This window comes from Atta cephalotes (assembly GCF_000143395.1).
Source record: "Atta cephalotes unplaced genomic scaffold scaffold00024, whole genome shotgun sequence".
NCBI classification, from domain to species: domain Eukaryota; kingdom Metazoa; phylum Arthropoda; class Insecta; order Hymenoptera; family Formicidae; genus Atta; species Atta cephalotes.
The window spans coordinates 224,616-245,019 of NW_012130088.1; the positions used below are offsets into that span (position 1 = coordinate 224,616).

The window sequence follows — 20,404 nt, forward strand, 5'->3', positions numbered from 1 at the left end:
ACAATATTTTTCAACAAATTAATCATTTATTCACACATGTTAATTAGTTAATAGAAATTTCATCTTCATTGTTTATATATACTAAAAAAAGATTTTTAATAAGTTAAAAGTTTATATATACTAAAAAAGGATTTGACCAAAATGTTCACGTTTTACATTAGTATTATATTTTAATAAATATAAAAAATTATTATTTTTCTTATTTTGTTCGATCATTAATCTTTATATTACATAATTTGCTTTGCATAAAACAAGCGAACTATAATATACTTAATATTTGTTATTAAATGTAAAGAATATACAATAGAATTCAAAACCAAACAAACAGTAATCAAAAATTTGTCTAGTGGTATGTTAATTTTCTCAGAGATCTCTACGTTTCATCTCTTAATGATGCTAAGATTCTATGGGACATTTGTAAAAATAAAGTCTAAAGAAGCCAAACTATAGTCAAGCTTAAAACATATTCAATTAATAAAACTACAAATAAAACTAAATAATATAATAGTAAGGCTATGAACAGGATGTTCAAAACAACAATAAACAAAACAATTTAAATGTTTTAATATCGATCGGAATATTTTCAATGTAAATCGCAGATTTTTAATTACATAAAAGTGTTTATTAACGTTAATTAAAAGTATTTATTAAATTAAGTGTTTATTAAGTTATATTAACAAATTAATCGCTTTTTAGAAAATACGATGATATTTTTTGTGTAATTGGCATCTCGTTATGTGGAGGTGATATAGAGTCTTTGTAATAAACCACACCCTAACGATTATTGTTAATTTTGATAAAACGATATTTTTATAGACGAATTTGTTAGTACAATATTATTTAAAATGATTAGAAATTAATTAAATATAATTATATATGGCAGAAACAATAAAACAAAATATAATAAAGTATCTTAATAGCTGTATCTTAATAAAAATAAGTACAATGAGAATAAAATTTTTTGCAAATAAATTAATGAAGCACTGTTATAATCAGAAGTTAATTATCAGAAAAGAATGATGTTGTAAATAAAATGGGATTAAAGTGCAAAGAAATAAGAGCAAATTTTCTTTAAAAATTATAAATAAATAAAAAGTTATTTTTTTTTATCGCTCATTAGACATAAAAAGGATAACAATAACAACTAATAGTTTTCTCTAAATATAGATCAAATCTATCATCATATCTATCATCTTTAAGCATTACGAATATTGCACCCATTGCATAATCATTGAACTTTTTCTAAACTAATTCTCTAATATTCAAAATTTTATAGAAAATAATATTAGCATTTAGAGAGATAAAAAAATCTTAACTTAAAAAGGGAAATTAATAAAATTAAAGTTTAAAAGTAACTAAATTATATTAAAAATTAATTAATTTAAAATAAACTAAATTAAATTATTAAAAATAAATTTAAAGTCATAAATTTCTTAATTTTTTATTTAATTTTGAATGTATTAATTATAGTTACTCAACCTTGTATATGAATATTATTATTGTACAGAATATTTTATTAATAAACATATAATAAACAGATAATAAAAAGTAATAATAAAATCTGAAATCAAAGTTATTGAATTATACTATAATGTTCTAATAAGTATGATTTTTATTGTTTTTCATATTTAAATCAAGATGCTTTTTAGCAGATATTCAGCAGATATTCAGCAGATATTCAGAAATTTTATAAGAAAATTGTTACTTGATTATCATCGCCTAGTTATAAATATTTTATTTGAGTCATACATCAAGTGAATTATTATACATATACAAAAATAATTATAATGTATAAGAAAACAATAATTTAGAATAAATAAAATCAAAATCATAATTTGGTTTCAGTTTATTATGATTTAATTTTAATGGAAAAGTTGAATTACTTATCTAAAATATACCCACATAAAAAAATGTTACAGTCGTATTACAATCATACTATATCATATTAACGTAAATCGTTTTTATTGTTCTTTTTGTTTAAGTACTTAACAGCTCATTTGCATTTAATAAATTGATATTCATTAATCTTTATTTTGTTAAATTAATTTTACATTCTTGAATTCTATATAAAATTCTAATTTTATGCACAAACTTTTTTAATGACTTATTGCAGAATATAATTTTTAGAATACTATAGTATCTTTATTTTTTCTTAGATCTTATTTAAAAAAAAATGAAAATATTAGTATATATCACATTTAATAATAATAATAATAATAACTTTATTGAAATAAAACTTAAACATAAAATAATATAATAATATAAATACATAAGAGAAATAAAGAAAATCTTGTTTTCTACAACAGACGAAGCAACAGTAAATGCTATACTTTTTTTTTGAAGCATAAATCTAAATTACATAAAAAAATAATAGCATATATCAAAAAAAGATCTGTATGTATAGATATTAATTATCGAATTAAAGAAGATATTACTTGTAAGTACGAAGAGAGAAAGAAAAGAGAGAGAAAAGCTGATTTTATTCAATTTCATTAAATCTCATTACTTACGGGTCGCTATCCTAATGTAAGTTAGTATTCTAACAGTTCGTAGATGTACATACACAATTGAGAATCTTTTGCCACAAATAAAAGAAAAGTAATTTTTGATGGCAACGTTCCCATCGACGTTTGACCGTTCACTGAGAGTAATTATAGCTCTCGATCCTTGTTCTTATAGCCGTTCTATAAAATCTTCGGGTGATAACACCACTCAGGCCGCTAGATAAAGACCAAGATTGACTCGAGTGACCTATTATTTATTATGGATCTGGGAGGAATTGCTATCCTGGTTGTTCGTCGAAGATCGTACTGGATACGAAAAATGTGTAACGGAAAAGTTCTGCTACATTGCTTCCACAGCATAGTCTTTTTCAATGTAAACTGAATCTATGATTTTCCAATGTATTCGTCAAAATTATTTATTTTATTCTAATAACATTAGTCACTATCTCTAAACTTTTGTACAAAATGTAAAAATTAATAGATAATAAAAAATTTTGCATACATTTTTCTATTTTATTTGTTGGGAAAATATAAAAATATGTAAATATATTTAAATTTAAAGTATAACATTTTTTTATGAATAAATTTAGAGATTATTTGTTTTTTTTATTAGACATTAATATTTTATAATTGATGTTATTCATTGATAAACAAATATAATATAAATTAATAATCTGTATTTAATATAATATCCATATACTAATTTATTTTTTATAAATGAAGTTATTGATAGTAAAACGGGGGAAATACTTTATATCATTTTTATATCTTTATTATATCTAGGGAATGGAAGTAAGTTGTTACTTGTAATGAAGTTACCCAGCAAACGAGAATGGATTAAAGTGGATTGAAATTTTTTTTATCCGAATGCGTATTTTAAATAGCAAATATTTATTTTGGATTTAATTGGATTCAATTGGATTCAATTAGATTCAATTGGATGCAATTGGATTGAAAAACTACATTTCTTATTCAAAATTTTGAATTGAATAATATTCACAATGTATGTGTTTTGCACAGAAAAAGCTAATATTATTTTTAGATTCAAAGGCATAGAGATATGCTCCATGCAATTCCTATAAATGAATAAAAATACATTAAGGATTGAAAAGCATTCAATTTAACATTCGTGAATCGATATTTCTGAAAATCTGAATCCATTTCAATTCATTTTAATCTATTCTCGTTTGCTGAGTATAGTTACAAGTTATTTTTTGATAACTTTTTTTCTTTGGTAACTGTAACAGTAACGAAATTATATTTTTTTGGTAACGAATTTTACGGTAACAAAAGTTACTTTTATCATTATTTTATACACGATTGGACACAATATGATTGTGACAGAAGCTACTCATAACGCTTAAGACCCCTAGGCTCCTAGATCCCGTCCGCTGTGATTAGTAATCGATTTTAAAAAAGTAACAGAAAAGTAACGAAAGTTACTTTCTCAAGTAACGCTAATTGTAACGAGTCACTTTTAAAAATCGGTAACTAGTAACGATAACTTTTACTTTTTCTACACGGTAAGAAGTAACTGTTACTTTTAAAAAGTAACAGTTCCCATTCCCTGGTTACATCATGAAAAATATGTATAAGATTCTTTAACAAATATTATGCAAATTAATTAAGTAATTGGTAATTAATGATAATGAGTATCGTGACGTTTTGAAATTTATGAGAATGTTCTGCAATTCTTCCTAGTAGTGTGTTTAACCCTTCTATCAGATGAGAACATAGGTCATGCGTCTGATTATCGCGTGTATATTTTCATCAAGTTTAAATGCCAATAAGCGATATATATAGAACATATTAACTGGCAGATTTAATTCATTTTGATCTTAGTCATTTTGATAAAAAAATTTTTTTTTACATTTATATATCGTTAATTGAAAATTAACAAAGATGTCTTAATAACACTAGCTTGTGAGTTTGCACTTTAAGCTTGAATAAACATTTCCTGCAATTTTTTAAATGCTGAATATGATGTATTGAGAATAGTTATCTTGAGTATATTATAATATAGATTATAATATACTTAATCAAAAAATTCTGATTTGTTTTTTGACCAGATTATCAATCAAATATAATCAGAATTTTTTTTCTATTGCGATCTATTGATGTCAAATTGTTTTATCAGTTACATTTTTGAAAAAAATCAAAGAGAGACTAAGAACGATTTTGAAGATTTTCATGACATTGCATGACACTAGCAGTAAATTTTTTTCTAAATTTCGTCAATGCCTTGCGAATATATTATATTTTTAGTTTTCAAAAGTATTTTGTTTTATTTTAGTATGATTTTTTGGTACATTTTTTAGCAATTTGAAAATGGTCATATTGTATTTTATCAATTTCATTTCGCTCAAAAACATTTATTTTCCACATAATGCAATGTTAAGTTTGAATAATATGCATTTTGCATATTGTATTATATGAAAAAATTTGTATTATATGAAAAAAGAATTATTTTTAAATTGCTATATCATAAAAATGGAACATCATATCAAAACGAAAAAAATGCAGTTTAAAGCTAAAAATTGATATTTTTGTCGTTATGAAATGTCATTAATGAAATTTAGAAGAAAAATTGTTGTCATTGCAGACAAAGTTCTGAAAATTATTGTTTATGTTTCTTTAATATAATTTTTTTAAAACTATAATAATTAATTAATTTGTATATTGCTAAAAAAAATTTTATATATATTTTATATATATTTTATATATATTTTTATATATATTTACATAATGTAAAAATTTTTAAAACGGATTTGTGTTTATCAGGCAAAAAATACATTAAAAAGTGTGAAAAACAATTTCATTATAGACTAGTAATTGAAAATATAATAATTAACGAATGATTCTGTTATATTTTTTCTTCTATTCTTTTCTCTTTCTCTTTTTTTTACATTTATTATTTTTGTTACATAAATTTATATAAAATTTATATAAAAATTTATATAAAAATTTATATAAAAAATAAGTTACTAAAATATTAATATTTTTTAATTTTATGTTTATTTATTGAATTTATTAATAAAAATTTTATATTTTTTAAATTTAAATATAATAAATAGAATTAAAAATGCATATATATAGTTCTATGAACTTTATCTTGTGGAAATAATTAATTTAGTTCTCATTATAGTTTAAAATATATTTTGAAAAAACGTTGCATTTAATTATAGACATTTGTTATATTGTAAGTATTTTTTAATTAAAGCCACACTTATAATTCTTCATGAAAAAAATGCAAATTTAATGTTTACTACTGTAAATTTATCTTGTAGATTTATTTACATTTATACTGTAGATTTATTTACATAATTAAGAATAATCTAATCAATTTGTATATTCTAAACTTAATTTTAAAATTAGAAATAAATATAGAAGTATGTGTAAAACATAATTAAGAATAATCTAATCAATTTGTATATTCTAAACTTAATTTTAAAATTAGAAATAAATATAGAAGTATGTGTAAAACATAAAAAGGTCGCAATTAAAATGTTGTGTAATTGTCATATAAAATCAGTCGATAAATTTGTCGGCAAAGATATTACTCAATTATAATGACTTTACAATATGGCAATTTCTTCATACATATATGAAATATCAAACACAGGATATAGTCTCGTAATCAACGTGTTCATCCTGTGTTCACGAGAAATGTGAAAGATTCTTGTAATCAAGTTTAACAACAAGAATATATTTCGTAAAAATACTTATACCCTGGTTTCATAATAAACATTTTGTCATATCTTTAATTCATTCATACCCAATACATTTCTCTAGAACTGACGCTAATTAAATAAGATTTTTAAAATATATAATCAAGAAACAAGTGAGTTTTCTTAATTTTACTTTTAATTATAAGAATATGTGACACAATAAATAAAATAAATAATAATTTCATTTCTAGAACTAAAATAATTAAGAAATTTTATAAATATCTTAAGGTATTTGTAAAAAATATTTTATTCTGTAAATATTTTATAATTTAAATCATTGATATATGTATTAAAAAATAGAACTCACATTTACATATGTACATTATAAACATTTATAACTCACATGTACGTACATTATGACTCACAAATTGTCATATTTTTTTTAGTAATTATAAAATTTTTTTTTTTAATGCAATAAAAACTTTCATTTTATTTTACATAATAGACGCTCTTTATTTACAGATTTGCTATTTGCAGTTGACATTTTTGTAATAATATTTATTTAATTCGCGACAATTATTAATATTTATGAAATATTTATGAATATAAATTATCGTGCATATGCATACAATTGCATTTTAATTATTATTAGTGCCTTTTTTTCGAAAAAGAAAAATTTTTTTGAAAACTGCATATATTTCACGAAATGAATAATTTACATAACAATATTTATGTAAATTAATTAAGACATTTTATCAATTCTATATATAATATTTTATTGTAATTTTTAATTAAAATAAAAAAAGAAAGGAAATCATTTGAAAACTTTAAATAATATATATTATATACATATATAAATTAAATATTTAATTTCAATATATATAATACTTAAATAAATATGTATAATATACTTAAATAAAGTTTTATTATAATTAAAGCTTTTTTTGTTGAATCTTCGACAACTCATCTTTCTTATGAATTTTATTGCATTCTCCATTAGCATAATCAATTGTTACATACTTCTATTATCGTATTATTTTAATGTGATTTGTTAAAATTTCAGATATTTTTATGCTTATCTATAATTTTCTAAGACTTTTAGAATGAATCTCATTCTAAAGCTCAAACTCTCACTTTTAAAGATTTAAGCAAGTCTTTCTTAAGATTGATTCAATTCTTTAGGGTGATTCTGATCCAAAGAATTTAGCCTAATGATTTAAATTATTATTTAAGTATATGTTATTGTCTGAGTATACAAATAATTGATCGTATACGTACTAAATATTAAATATTACAAAAATAACAATGTATTTATATAACATTCAAAGTACAGCTTTATTCATTCATTCATTTATAAAGCCTGTTTTTTTAATTGAATTTTTGCACTAGTTCATTTTTTCTTTTTTTTTTCAAAAGGAAAGAAGAAGAGAAAGATGAATTGATGCAAAAGTTTAGCCAAAAAGGACAGGCCTATAATTGTAATCATGGTGGAATGATTCCGTCGTAATAGTCATTTTTGTCGATCGAATTATTCTGTTGATAATTTCATTTGACTTAATCCAACTTGAAATTAATTAACTTAAAATTTAAATTTAATCGTGTTTGTCTAGTCCATTTTTCAACAAATATTAATTAAACTCAATATTTTAATTAAATTCAATATTTCAGAAATTTATATAGCTACTGGATATCAGAAAATGTAAACATTATAAACTGTTGATTAAATGCAGTCTCGTATATTGCTTATGTCGCTCATTAATTCAGGTTAGCTCTCTTTTTTTGATTAATTAAGATTTTATTAAATCAAAGTGGTAGAGAGTTATATAACTGTATGTTTACTTAATTATATTTTCTGAAAATTTATTAAGAATTATATAAAACAAAAATATGGAGCTTAAGAAGGAAACATCATTCGATATGAACAAAGAGAAAGCAAAATTATTCAAGACAAAAATAAAGCAGCTTGCTGAATATAATGAGATAGTTTCGGCCGAGACTATCAATGCGATCGGAGATGTTACGAAAGATATTACGAAAGATATGACCAAGGATACACCGAGCAGCGACGAGTTCGATGAGGATCTAGAAGAAGAATATCGGAACTTGAATAACATGCTCGATTTACCGAACGATACTTACTCTCTTACTAAAATTACAGCGGAGTTACCATTGTGCGTCAAGTATGGTGTTCGTTCCGGCCTCATTCACTCAAACATGCCGTATTTCTCACCGTTATCTAGAGGGTATCAGGTAATCACAATAGCGATTAGTTGATGATGCAAACTTTATTTTAGGAATGTTTCTTAACATTTTTTCAGGAGAATTGTTTGCTTTCATCCATTTTCCAAGGAATTAGCGAATTGTTTGTGTTGCATTCTATATATTCTTTTGATATAATTAATTTGAAAATTAATTTTAAAAATTCCAATATTAAAACAATTATTTTTTAAATACAAATATTATTAAATATTGCTTTGCAGTTTCTCATTTCGCAGCTCTAATAACAGGGTGGCGCCATAGCGATTGCAGCTTTTGCCACGACCGGAATTCACAAATCTCGCTGTTGGAACGAAGCGATGATCGATCAAATCGTCGAGGACGGCGACACTTTTTATTGCGAGTCCTACAAAGACGTGAACACGGACGATCGCCGGACAATGACCATCCTCGACTTGAAAAGGATTCTTCTTCTTCAGAAAAAATTTAATGTGGAAGTTAAGATTGAGGATCCGGCATACGCTGGGAAGTTTCGTTCGCGCAATCCGATAGAGCTTCATCTGGCAAAAGCATTAGAACTATTTTTTGAGCGACACAATGCCGGGATCCTGACATCACCAGTGCTCAATATAGCGATCTGGAAGAATTCGAAGTATTATTATATATTTGATGGTCAGGCGCGACGAGAAAGCGGCGATCCAGCAGCAGATAGAGTTAGTGGATCAGCCAAACTGTTTCTCGTGAAAAACTTGATAGGATTACTGTTTATCATTCTTGAAAAGAGTAACGTTCGAAATGAACCCTTTGTAATTTATCCTATATTCATCAGCAATGTCGAAATGATTTTACCAGAAGATGTCGAAGAGGCGAAGATACTTGAGAAGCCGCGAAGAAGACCGAGCGGTTATAAAATTTGTGAAAAATATCGAGCTATCGTACAGGGATCTTGTCATCTAATGCATCCCGTTATTCCGGAAGCTCTGCGAGGTAAAGGACATCTGATTATAGCTATGGCAGCTTTGATATATTCTCGATTGATCAATGCCAATAAATGGACGACCGCTTTAATCGATTTGATTTTTAATCAGGCCAATATTTATCTAATCGATCTAATCAGAGTTCTGGAGAAGAAACTCGACAACGAATTCGAGCTTCGTTTAGACGATTTAATGAGCGATATTATTCTCGGAGTATATTCTGCCAAGGTAAAGGTAGATGCGAATGTAATATCGAGTCAAACGCAGAAGAGTTCTATTGAAATTGGTATAAAAGAGTTCTTTAAGATGCAAGAACTCGGAATACTCGAGATCAAGAAAATCTTTTACGCGATCTGGAAGGATGGTGACTCATATTATTTCTTTAATCCATTTGCTTGTGATGATGAGGGTTTCAGGATAGATTACAGTGATAAAGAACGCATGACACATGATACTACGAGAGATGTTGCTTGCGTTACCATGAATAGCACCGTAAATGACATGGTGGAGATAGTGCTGGAGAATATTAGCAATGAGGAAAACGATCCTTTCCTAATACATGGAGTCAAGGTGCTTTATGTCAAGACTGGAGTGACGCCAAGTGGGCAGTTTGAAAAAGTGATTTATCGAGAGAGTGGTACAAACCGTAGACCACGGGCGCCGCTGCCTCTGGTATCAATGGATATGACAAAAGTTGATTTGATCGATGCGACACCACGCTTACGACCAGAGTTACATAAATTTGCAGATGTGTCTATTCAATATCCGGAGCTTATGCAGGATATAGATCAATACATGATGACGGTTGATGAACCAGTAACTTTTATAATTGCCCAAGAAAAAGTTAAGAAAATAAAGAAAATAAAAGAGAAAAAAGAAGAGGAAGAGGAGGAGGAGGAAAAGGAAGAAAAGGAGGAAGAAGAAGAAGAAGAAGAAGTGAAAGTAGGCTTTATCAGAGGATATGATTTAATAAACAATCACTGTCTTATCGTTCGTGGTACCAAGACTTGTATGGATCTCACATATAATACGCGATCACAAGGTAGACAAGGATTAATAATCGCTTTGACTGTGTTGGCATATAGAAAGTTAAAGGATCCGACGCGCTGGCGATGTATAGACGTAGATCAAATTCTTAATATAGGCAACAAGGCTTACGAACAAGTTATAACATGGATTCAACAAGGCCGACCGGAAATAAAAGAAATGAAAGAAAAAAAATTGAAAGAAGAAGAAGAAGAAGAGGAAGAGGAAGAAGAGGAAGAAGAAGCCGAAGAAGAAGAGAAGGAAGAGGAGGAAGAAGAGGAAGAAGAAGAAGAAGAAGAAGAAGAAGAAGAAGAAGAAGAAGAAGAAGAAGAAGAAGCTGTTGTTCGGAAAGTAGCACGTGCTCCGAGTCATTTGGATATCTCTCTCTTACCTCCTACATTGAAACTAGCTGAAAACAACGTTTTTTTTAAAACAAGAATGAATGTTGCTAATGGTGATGCGAATCCTTTGGCTAATCTCGCGGAGGCTCTCGAGCGTTACTTTGAACGATATTCCGAAACGATATTGGAAAACAATAGATTGATGTATGCGATTTGGAAGGAGGATGGAAAATTCTTCCTCTTTAATCCTTATGGTAGCAATCAGGAGGGATGGCGTTTTTGGCAATATTCAGCTGGCTTCAATGTAACGGATTGTTTCAATGAATTGATCAAACTGCTTTATGGCATCTTAGAATACAACAATTCGCGTTTCTCACTTCATTTCGTAGCTCTGGACGCTATAGAACCAGGAAAGTACAAGTCGTCTGTGGAAATCGTAATACCGGAGGAGAAAACAGAAAAATTCCAAACAAAGTTTCTTCCAATTACCGATGACGATTTACTAGAACTTGAAGAAAAGAAACTGGATGTAGAAGTGGTAAAAGAACTTGATAAAAAGGATATAGAAGAGGAAGAAGAGAAAGAGGAAGAAGAAGAAGAAGAGGAGGAGGAGGAGGAGGAGGAGGAGGAAGAGGAGGAGGAGGAAGAGGAGGAGGAAGAGGAAGAGGGGAAGAGGAAGAGGAGGAAGAGGAAGAGGAGGAAGAAAAAGTCGAAGTGGAAGAAAAAGAATTAAGTGAATTTCTGAAAGAAGATCCTACGTTATTCGTCGAGGAATCCGTGCAGCCTGATGCACCTTATAGCCTAAACTTGGCTCTCTTGACTTCCACAGTGAAGATCCAAGATCCGATTGAAGAAGAGTTAAAGAGCTTACCCGAAGAGGTAATAATGGAAAAGATGAAGTACGATCATCCACCGCCATACGTGATGCCGCCAAGAGGAACGCTTCGCGTTTTGCTGGAAGCAAAATTAGCCAACAAGTCGATCCCATCTCTCGTATCGAGATTCTCGATCGATTCGAGATTGGAAATCAAGAAAGGTGATGTTCCTGTAGACTCCACATTAGCCACGATCGTGCCGTTGCTTCGGGACACGAAACCTTCAAAGATGATTAAGCTATCTCTCAGGAAGTACTTGTACTCGAGATTGCCGCCTATCCGTATGGTGCCTTTAAGAGCTATCGACGAGAGTTACATTCAGGACAAAGAAATTGATAAAGCAATCGACGAGAAATATCTTGAGCGAGAAAAGCTGAAAAAAAGGGAAAAAGATAAGATGTTAGAGAAATTATCGAGAGTGTCTTATGTGAGACCAGAACTGATACCACGTGGACCGATAATTAAGACTCCCGTTTTAGTGATAAAGCATCTAACATATCCTGATGAGCAAAAGAGAGTGTTGAAAACTGCATTTACTATCAAAAAGATTATCACCGATACAGAAAAACTTCTATTCAAGTTTAAATTTCTGAAATTTCAACTTGATGTGCCTCTGCAGGTTAATTCATTTTTTAATAATTATAAAAATATAATAGAAGAATATATAATAATTAATGAATATACATATATTTAATAAAGAAAATAATAATATATATATTGTTATTAATAAAAAGTGCAAGACGTGCCAAAACAAAACGTCATAAATTTATAAAATTTTTCAGGAGAAATAAAAACTTGTTTTCTTAAAAATTATCACTTCAAAAATTCTATAAGAAATTACTATATTAAAGATATGAGCAAAGTTTTTGCAAAAAAATTTTAATTAGATCTATTAATTAAAAAAATCGTTAAAGATATTAAAATTTCAAAAGTTTGTAAGTCTAAATAAAAATACTAAAATATTTAAATCCAAATAAAGATACAAATTGTATAATGGACATATAATGTTTTGATTTATTCATTTTTTCTGCTTTATAGTAGCACTCTCCACAAAAAATATTAATATGAGATAGAACATCAGTTATAACTTATTTATATAGTAAAACACAGTATTTTTATAATTTTAATACAATGCTTGTCATGGCAAGCTTATATATTATTATATAGTTTGAGAGACAAAAAAGATTGCAAAATTATATCACGTTTTTATTTGTAGTAGATATTACTATTTGATTTTTATTTTTATGGAAATTTTCTTTAATCTAAACTTTCTTTCTATTTAGCTATTGGACAAGAATGATGTTAAAACGAAAAAGACGAAGAAAACGATAATTAATGAGAAATACTTCGATAAGAAAGTAGGTCTTTCGTGTTATCAGAAGTGATGACTTCAAATATAATTTTAAAATTAGATAGTATTAGATATTTTAGAATTGATGCGTTACCAATAATGTGCAAAATATATCGCTTATTGACTACACTAATGATTTAACTTAAAAATTGTTATTTTTTTTTTAGTTATTTGTAAAAACACATAGGAACACATAAAGAGAAAAAGCATATTTAGATAAAAATGGTTCCAAAATTATTATTTTTTTTTTTTCATTTATATACATTGACAAAAAATTTTTAATTAAAAATAATATTAATTAATTTGATTAAACGCAGCTGTCATAGGTTAGCAAATAGTCGTTAATTTAAACAAATAACATGTTTTAAATTACAAGATTTTATTGACATGGCTCGCATATTTAACCTAAATATATAAATACTTGAACTAAATAATCATTATGAATTAAATGCAGTCAAATTAACTTTTTTCTCACTGTAGATATTATTATTATTTGTTTTACTTTTATAGAAGCTTTTTTTTAATTTAAATTTCCTTTCAGTCATTAAACAAGATAAGTGATAATAAGATGAAAAAGAGGAAAAAAATGATAATTAAAGCAGAATACTTCGATAAGAAAATAGACCTTCCGCCATCGGAAATTATTGGTTTCAAAGTAATTTTGTAATATAGATTTATATATTTTAGAATTGTTGCGTACTAATAATGTACATATGTGACACGTTACAATAATGACATAACTAAAAAATTGTCATTTTTTAAATTTCTTGTAAAAAGAGAATGAAAAGGGAAAAAAGCATACTTTGAAAAAACATATTTTTATTCTCTTATAATCAGTTATTTATAAAAAATTGTATTTCAAAATTAATATTACAAAGTTTTAATAATTCAAAATATTTAAAATTATTTTTTCAAAATTTTTATTTTTTAAGTTGTTGAAACAATGCAATATTATTTAATATTATAAATATATATGTACATTATATAGTTCAGAGTCTTATAAACTAATTTATATCTGTCATTCTGCCTCAATATTTATATAATTTATTTGACAAGTAGATTATTTAAGCAATTAATTTGAATATTATTTAAAGGTCGTGGATGAAGATACAGAGATAATACAAGGCAATTATAGTTTATTGGATCGTACAAAAATTGAACCTTCTCACTTCAAATCTTGCTTTATTTCGGCTGTATTATGCATTTTGGCTAAAAACATGCTAAATGCAGATCGCTTTTGCGACAATATTCTAGATTATTTGATCTTTCCCGCCAATAGCATCGATCAACAAATCGGCAAACTGCGATACAATGGATATAGAACATTTTATTTAAAAATAATCGTTCTGGATACAAGTTTCAACATTATTCTGAAAAAAATCATTTATGCTAATCCCGAAAGTTCTCCGTCCGACGAGCTTGATGCAGTAATCAATAAATTTTTAGAAAACAATCAAACTGGTATATTGGTGTTAGCAAATTGCGCTTATGCATTTTGGACAGCGGACGATAAATACTATCTCTTTGATCCTTATCCTTGCGACGAGAAGGGAAAGGTCAACGAAGAAGGCTATTGCTGTCTCATGAGATTTCGCAATTTAAAGTCCATGCTCGACAGAATTAAAGAAAACGCTGATAAAACTGTAAGAAAACCTTTCCGTATCTATAGCGTATCAGTCATTTACGCAGAAATGAAAAAACGGAAACGAAGGAAAGGTATCAAGCGTCGCCCGAAATTAGAAGAGATGACGAAAGAATTGATTTCTAGCGAAGAAAAACTGGCTGTATCAACGCCAACAGTCAAGTCGGAAGTGTCTCTGATCGAGTTAGTCAAGTGGGTTACTGAGAGTCCAGAACTGGATCCTCATTGTGATGTCGCGATGGCCGGTTTTATACCGTTGCGATATTACAAGGCCTCGGTGCTCGACAAAGTTGTTTTGGAGAAGAACATTACGACGCCTACATTAGCACCGTTCGAGCTATTAGAGGCTCAAGATAACGAGAAAATGGAGAAGGTGAGAATAATACCATTCGAGAGAATATTTTATAACAACTCGTCCATCCAGATCCCAATTGATCTTTGTATCATGGCGTGGTCATTGATTCACGATCCAGCCTCTTGGTCGGAACGCACTATCGATGGTTTAATTGAGGCTGCCATCGATTACGCCTACGACAGCGTGTTAGCTAATGAAGACACTTCCGTGAGTGATATGACCGACGCGGTATTACCGGAATTCGAAATAGCAAATTATGTGTTTCGGGCAGTATTTGCGCCGTTACATTATGGATTCTTATATACGAAGAAGGGATGGAATCTCGCAATGACCCTGGAGAAAATATTCGAAACAGCGATCTACACTGGTGGGATCATTGTCTGCCATTCCGCTCACATAGGTGTCACGAAATGCGGCAAGAATTACTTTGCCTGGTGGACAGTCACAGGGACGAAAAACCTGAGAATAATTGTGACTAGCAACTTTGACGAGTTTCTTAAGCTGATCGTTAAAGTGATCAATGTGCCTCAGACGATTGGATTTACCGTAAGAGCGATCACCATATCCCACGCTCTGAAAACAGCACCAGATTTCAGCGATGTCAAAGGTCTTCATGAGCCGAGAGTAACGATGGCGTCTCTACCAGAGATTTATCGGAAAGAACTTCAGGATTCTTATGATGCCAAAGCGATCTTCAAACCAATCGCTCTCGCACCGAAACCGATCTTCATACTTGGAACGGTAACTCTTCGCAATCGCGACAGTCTACTGGAGCCACGGATGAAACGTTGCTATTTCATCGCGTTATTGGCTGTTGTGGTAAAGAGAGATATCGTTCAGTCCCCAGTCCCTGGTATGATCGACAGAATTCTCGAAGTGGCGGAAAATTTGTACAGAGGATTTCCTGCCGAGTCAAAATTTCATGCGGAGCATATCTTGCGAAATGTTCCGCTGATGAACAGGTTCTTTGATCTGTGTGATTGCGCGTTACCCTTAGTTGTGTTGACGACGAATTCTCAGACTGGCAGAAATGATTTTTACGTGCAAGTGAGCGTCGAGAATAAGAAAGAAAATTATTTTTCCTCTGCTTTCTTATTTTTTTTTGTAAAAATGGAATAATATTCCTATTTTACTTTGTATAATTTTATCTAGCATAGTAATTCATTTTTTAAACTTATCATTTTATGTCAATTTTACTATAATTATATTTTAATATAATATATTTTAATATAATTATATTTTAATATAATCTGTCTTGTATAGAGTTCTATTTGTTAAAAAAGTTTTTAAAAAAATTTTTATTTTTATACATATTTATATTTATTAATTATTATTATTATATCTGTTTAAAATTTATTACATTTAAAATTTATTATTTTTTACTTAACAACTAACAAGATTTTTTAAAATTATTCTATTAATTTCTATCTCTGTTTATATCTATTTATTATATGCTAGTCGACAATAATTAAATAGATAATTTTAGCTGATTCTGAAATTTTGAAAATGAGTTAGAATTTATCCTGTAGGCTTCAATTTTTGTAAATACGTATCCCTTTTTAAAAACTTATACATTTTGCTAATAACAATTCATTGTGTTTTTAACTTAATTATTTATCTTGCTTTAAAGCCTTTTATAATAAATAGGAAATCATATAGATATTATAATTAGCTCTTTGCTATATTTATATTTAAGCAAAAAAAAGATAAATACAATATTTATGATTTCTATAAATATGCCTAAGCAAAAGAGGAATTTTTAAATGCTCATTAAAAAAATGTTCTCATAAATTTGGTAAATATTTGTACAAGAAACACTCTTTTAAATTAATTTTTATAATACAAAAAGTAAAATTTTGTCGATCATAGTAAATTATCGGAATGTTCAATTAAAAATTTGTTTAACGTGTGTTACTCAAAAATCCTGCATTTTTAATAAATTCAGTAAATAAATTCTAAATCAGTGCAAAAAATACTATAAAAAACATCTTATTAAATCAATTTAATATAAGAAAAATGAAATGTCAATCAGTGTAATTAGTTTAAAAATAATTTAGATTGTATTTAAAATTTATTGAAGCTAGAATTCTAGTTCTTAATACATAATTTTATTTTATATATAAACATTACTATCAATGGTTTTAGGTGAAACACCATCTAAAACGTTATTTTAAGATGTACACGAGTGGTATATTGCACTTTACAAATTGCTGCTACGGCTTTTGGTACTCGAGAGCGACCAATTGCTATTATTATCTGGATCCCTATCAATGTGATACGAATGGCAGAAAGATTTGTGCCAACGGCAACGCCTGTCTCTGTATCTTCTCCTCCGTATGTCAAATGGTGAAACACATGTGCCTTAATCAATACGAAGACACGACTGGATTCTTTCTCCATAGAATTCACGTAAATTCCATCAATGCGCCGCCGTTTGAGAAGTTTCAGGAAGATCCAATGTGGCTCTATTTGGACTATCACTGGAACTTCACGCATTCAATTATGAGATCGTGTAAAAAAGCGAAGTACGGCGATAGGTCAAAGGCCAATCGGCAATTTTGGAACAACTATGCGATTGAGGTGATCGGTCTAATTTATTCCATCTGGGGCACGATCGGCGCTTATGATTGTCGATTCGGTGAACGAGCTGGGAAAAATTGCGTCGCCATATGCGTAGCTGTCCTGGCTATGCGGAATCTTTGTCATCCTTCGCGATGGAGTTCGGCCATCCTGGATTCGGCCGTTATTTGCGGAGATTCCTACTACACGGAAAGCTTGAAGAGTTTAATGCAGAGCTGCTCGAAGTATGATAACAGATTCGGCTTGCAAACTTCCTTCAAGATATTTCCACACTCATGGACCATTGATTTCGGTACTAGTGTATGCGGGATTCTGTATGGCGAACAGAATAGCTTAACATTAACCGACGCGTTGAACTTTGCCTTTGAAGAGGCGCGTAACGTTATCATCGTGTGCAACAGGATCGCCTTGGCAGCTTTGGCGACTAAAGACGCTTATTATGTTGCTGATCCTTGCTGGATCGGTCCGCCGTTGTTTTCGAGAAATCGTGGCGCGATCTATGTTCTACGTTGCAAAAATATGAACGTTCTAATATATGCGATCACGAAGATGCTTAATACCAATCAGAGACTTAGCGTATACGTCACGTCGTTAAACCTCATGTTCGACCGAGAAGATTTCGAAATGGATCTATATACCACGAGAAGGAAGATCCTGCCGACATCTATACAAAAAGTTCCGGGAAAAATCAAAGACCCCGCCATACCTATTCCGGGAGCGGTCATAGTACCTGATGAGGATTCTTACTTACACATAGTAAAAAATATTTTGTATTTGTTAAGCGGTCAAGCTGGATTTCAATGTTGAAAATAATTCGTATGAATTTATATACTACAATTGTAATCTTGTAAACTGAGCACCGAAATTATTTTCAATTTTGAAACGCAATTAGAAGTAGTAATATCACAAATTAAATTTTAGACAAGCAAGACAATAATTTCGGCGCGTAGTTTATAGGATTGAAATTGTGATATAATTGTATATAATTTCACACAAATTGTTTTTAACATTAAGATCCAGCTTGACCAATTAATCTTTATTCTTAATTGTTTGTTCATATTCACGGTCTTAAAATAATTTTAACATTGTTTTGTATTTGTGTTATTCAACCTGGTTCACTCAAGTCCTTGTTAAAATTTCATATTAAATTTTCCAAGTGTTAATTTAAGCTTTAAGTGGGCAGGTGAGATAGTCATAGCACAAATATAGTTTTATTTAAAAATATTATTTTAAAAAAGAAAAATAGAAAATGTTAGAAGAAAAAATTATTGACTAGAACTTAGACTAGAAGTCTTAAAGTTCATTATTTTTATGTTCTTTTATCTCTTAAGGATATAACTAATGTAAATTTTTTTAACATAATATAATAAGAAATGCAACTATCAAATTAAAATTATTTTTGAGGTGTTTTGAACACCTCATGTACTAACTTATATATTTTAAACCACCTATCTATTTAAAAATTAATATAGTATAATTTTTTTATGTTATGTAAATATTTTATATTAAATTAATATTTAATATCTCTTAGTGTCAAAATAATATAATTTATAAGTAAATGAACAAACATAAAAGTAATGTATTTAAAGTTCTAATAGAAAAAAATGATTAAATATATATATTTAATAAATGATTAAATATATATATATATAAAAATGATTAAATTTATATATTAATTTAACCTATCGTAAATATCAATTTTACTGAAAAATATGCATCTATAATTTGCTTATAAATTGTGTTAGTATTACATTTTTGTATAAATTTTTTTACATAATATTTATTTTCTAATAGTTACTTTCTAACATATTCATGTTGCAACAAATTAATACAAAAATTTGAGTGGACACATATTGAATTTAACATAAATTTTCCAACTGTGCAGTATCGTCAGTGTCTTGCCGAGAGAATTGCTAGAGATTCGCAGCTGGAAAGTTTACAACTTCCTTGTGCGGAATATGTACTGAATCCCGAAAATGTGAACAATGCGCTCGTGAGCACCAAGTGGCGTATGAATCTTGGTCAAGCACGTTCTCGGAAAAGACCCAAGCTATCTTTGGATTCTGTCGAGATAAAGGATGATTTATTAGAATTTAATGAATCTAATTTTTTGACAAATCTGTATAAGATGCGAATTTCCATCACAGATTTGATTACCGCAAGCAATCGTTATCCAAGACCGATAGACTTCACCAATAACGAGTCTCCACCTAAAATAGAATTGCTCGACAATATCAGCGAACGTGGTTTTATCAATGAGCAAAGTCATGTAGATTTCGACAAGAGCGTCGCAGAAATGTCTCAGAAAAATTATGCTAATTATCAGCATCGTCTACCTAAAAATAACAAAAATCCAATTGAAACTAAGAGTATATATAGCAAATCAAGTGATGTAACAACCGATACAGAACGAGAATGATAAAAAGCGACATGAAATTTTACGAAAAATAATAAAAAATTCATTAAGAAAGATAATATGGAAGTTAAATGTTTTTTTTCGAAATTCTGCCGTAAAGGCAGCGGAAGAAAAAGATTGATTCTAACCTCATACATGTGCAATTCAACATTATGAATCATTATGATTTATTTAAAAATCTATTAAGGACTTTGTTATTTTATCTCTTGGAAAACTACGCCTTAAATTAAAAATAATAACTGAGTAAATAGAGAACAGATATTTTTCCATCAATTATAAAATCATTATCTTTTTATCTACATATAAAAATCACGCATAAATTACACTTGATAATATCACCTGATATACAATTATACTTGTAGGAATGATATATAATATATGTATTACGTGACACGCAACTTTATACGTATGTATATATATATATATATATATATATATATATATATATATAA

General features: G+C 28.5%; 1 protein-coding gene across 1 annotated transcript; it reads left to right on the top strand.

Annotated features, from left to right (window-relative positions):
* Window positions 1-8,059: 8,059 nt before the first annotated feature.
* LOC105620135 lies at window positions 8,060-19,955 on the top strand. The gene is made up of 10 exons (XM_012201643.1): window positions 8,060-8,422; window positions 8,680-10,182; window positions 10,282-10,649; window positions 10,740-11,271; window positions 11,362-11,422; window positions 11,473-12,227; window positions 12,892-12,966; window positions 14,054-16,003; window positions 17,102-18,292; window positions 19,422-19,955. The coding sequence occupies exons 1-10, from the start codon at window positions 8,060-8,062 to the stop codon at window positions 19,953-19,955; spliced, it is 7,332 nt and encodes a 2,443-aa protein (XP_012057033.1).
* Window positions 19,956-20,404: the final 449 nt, after the last annotated feature.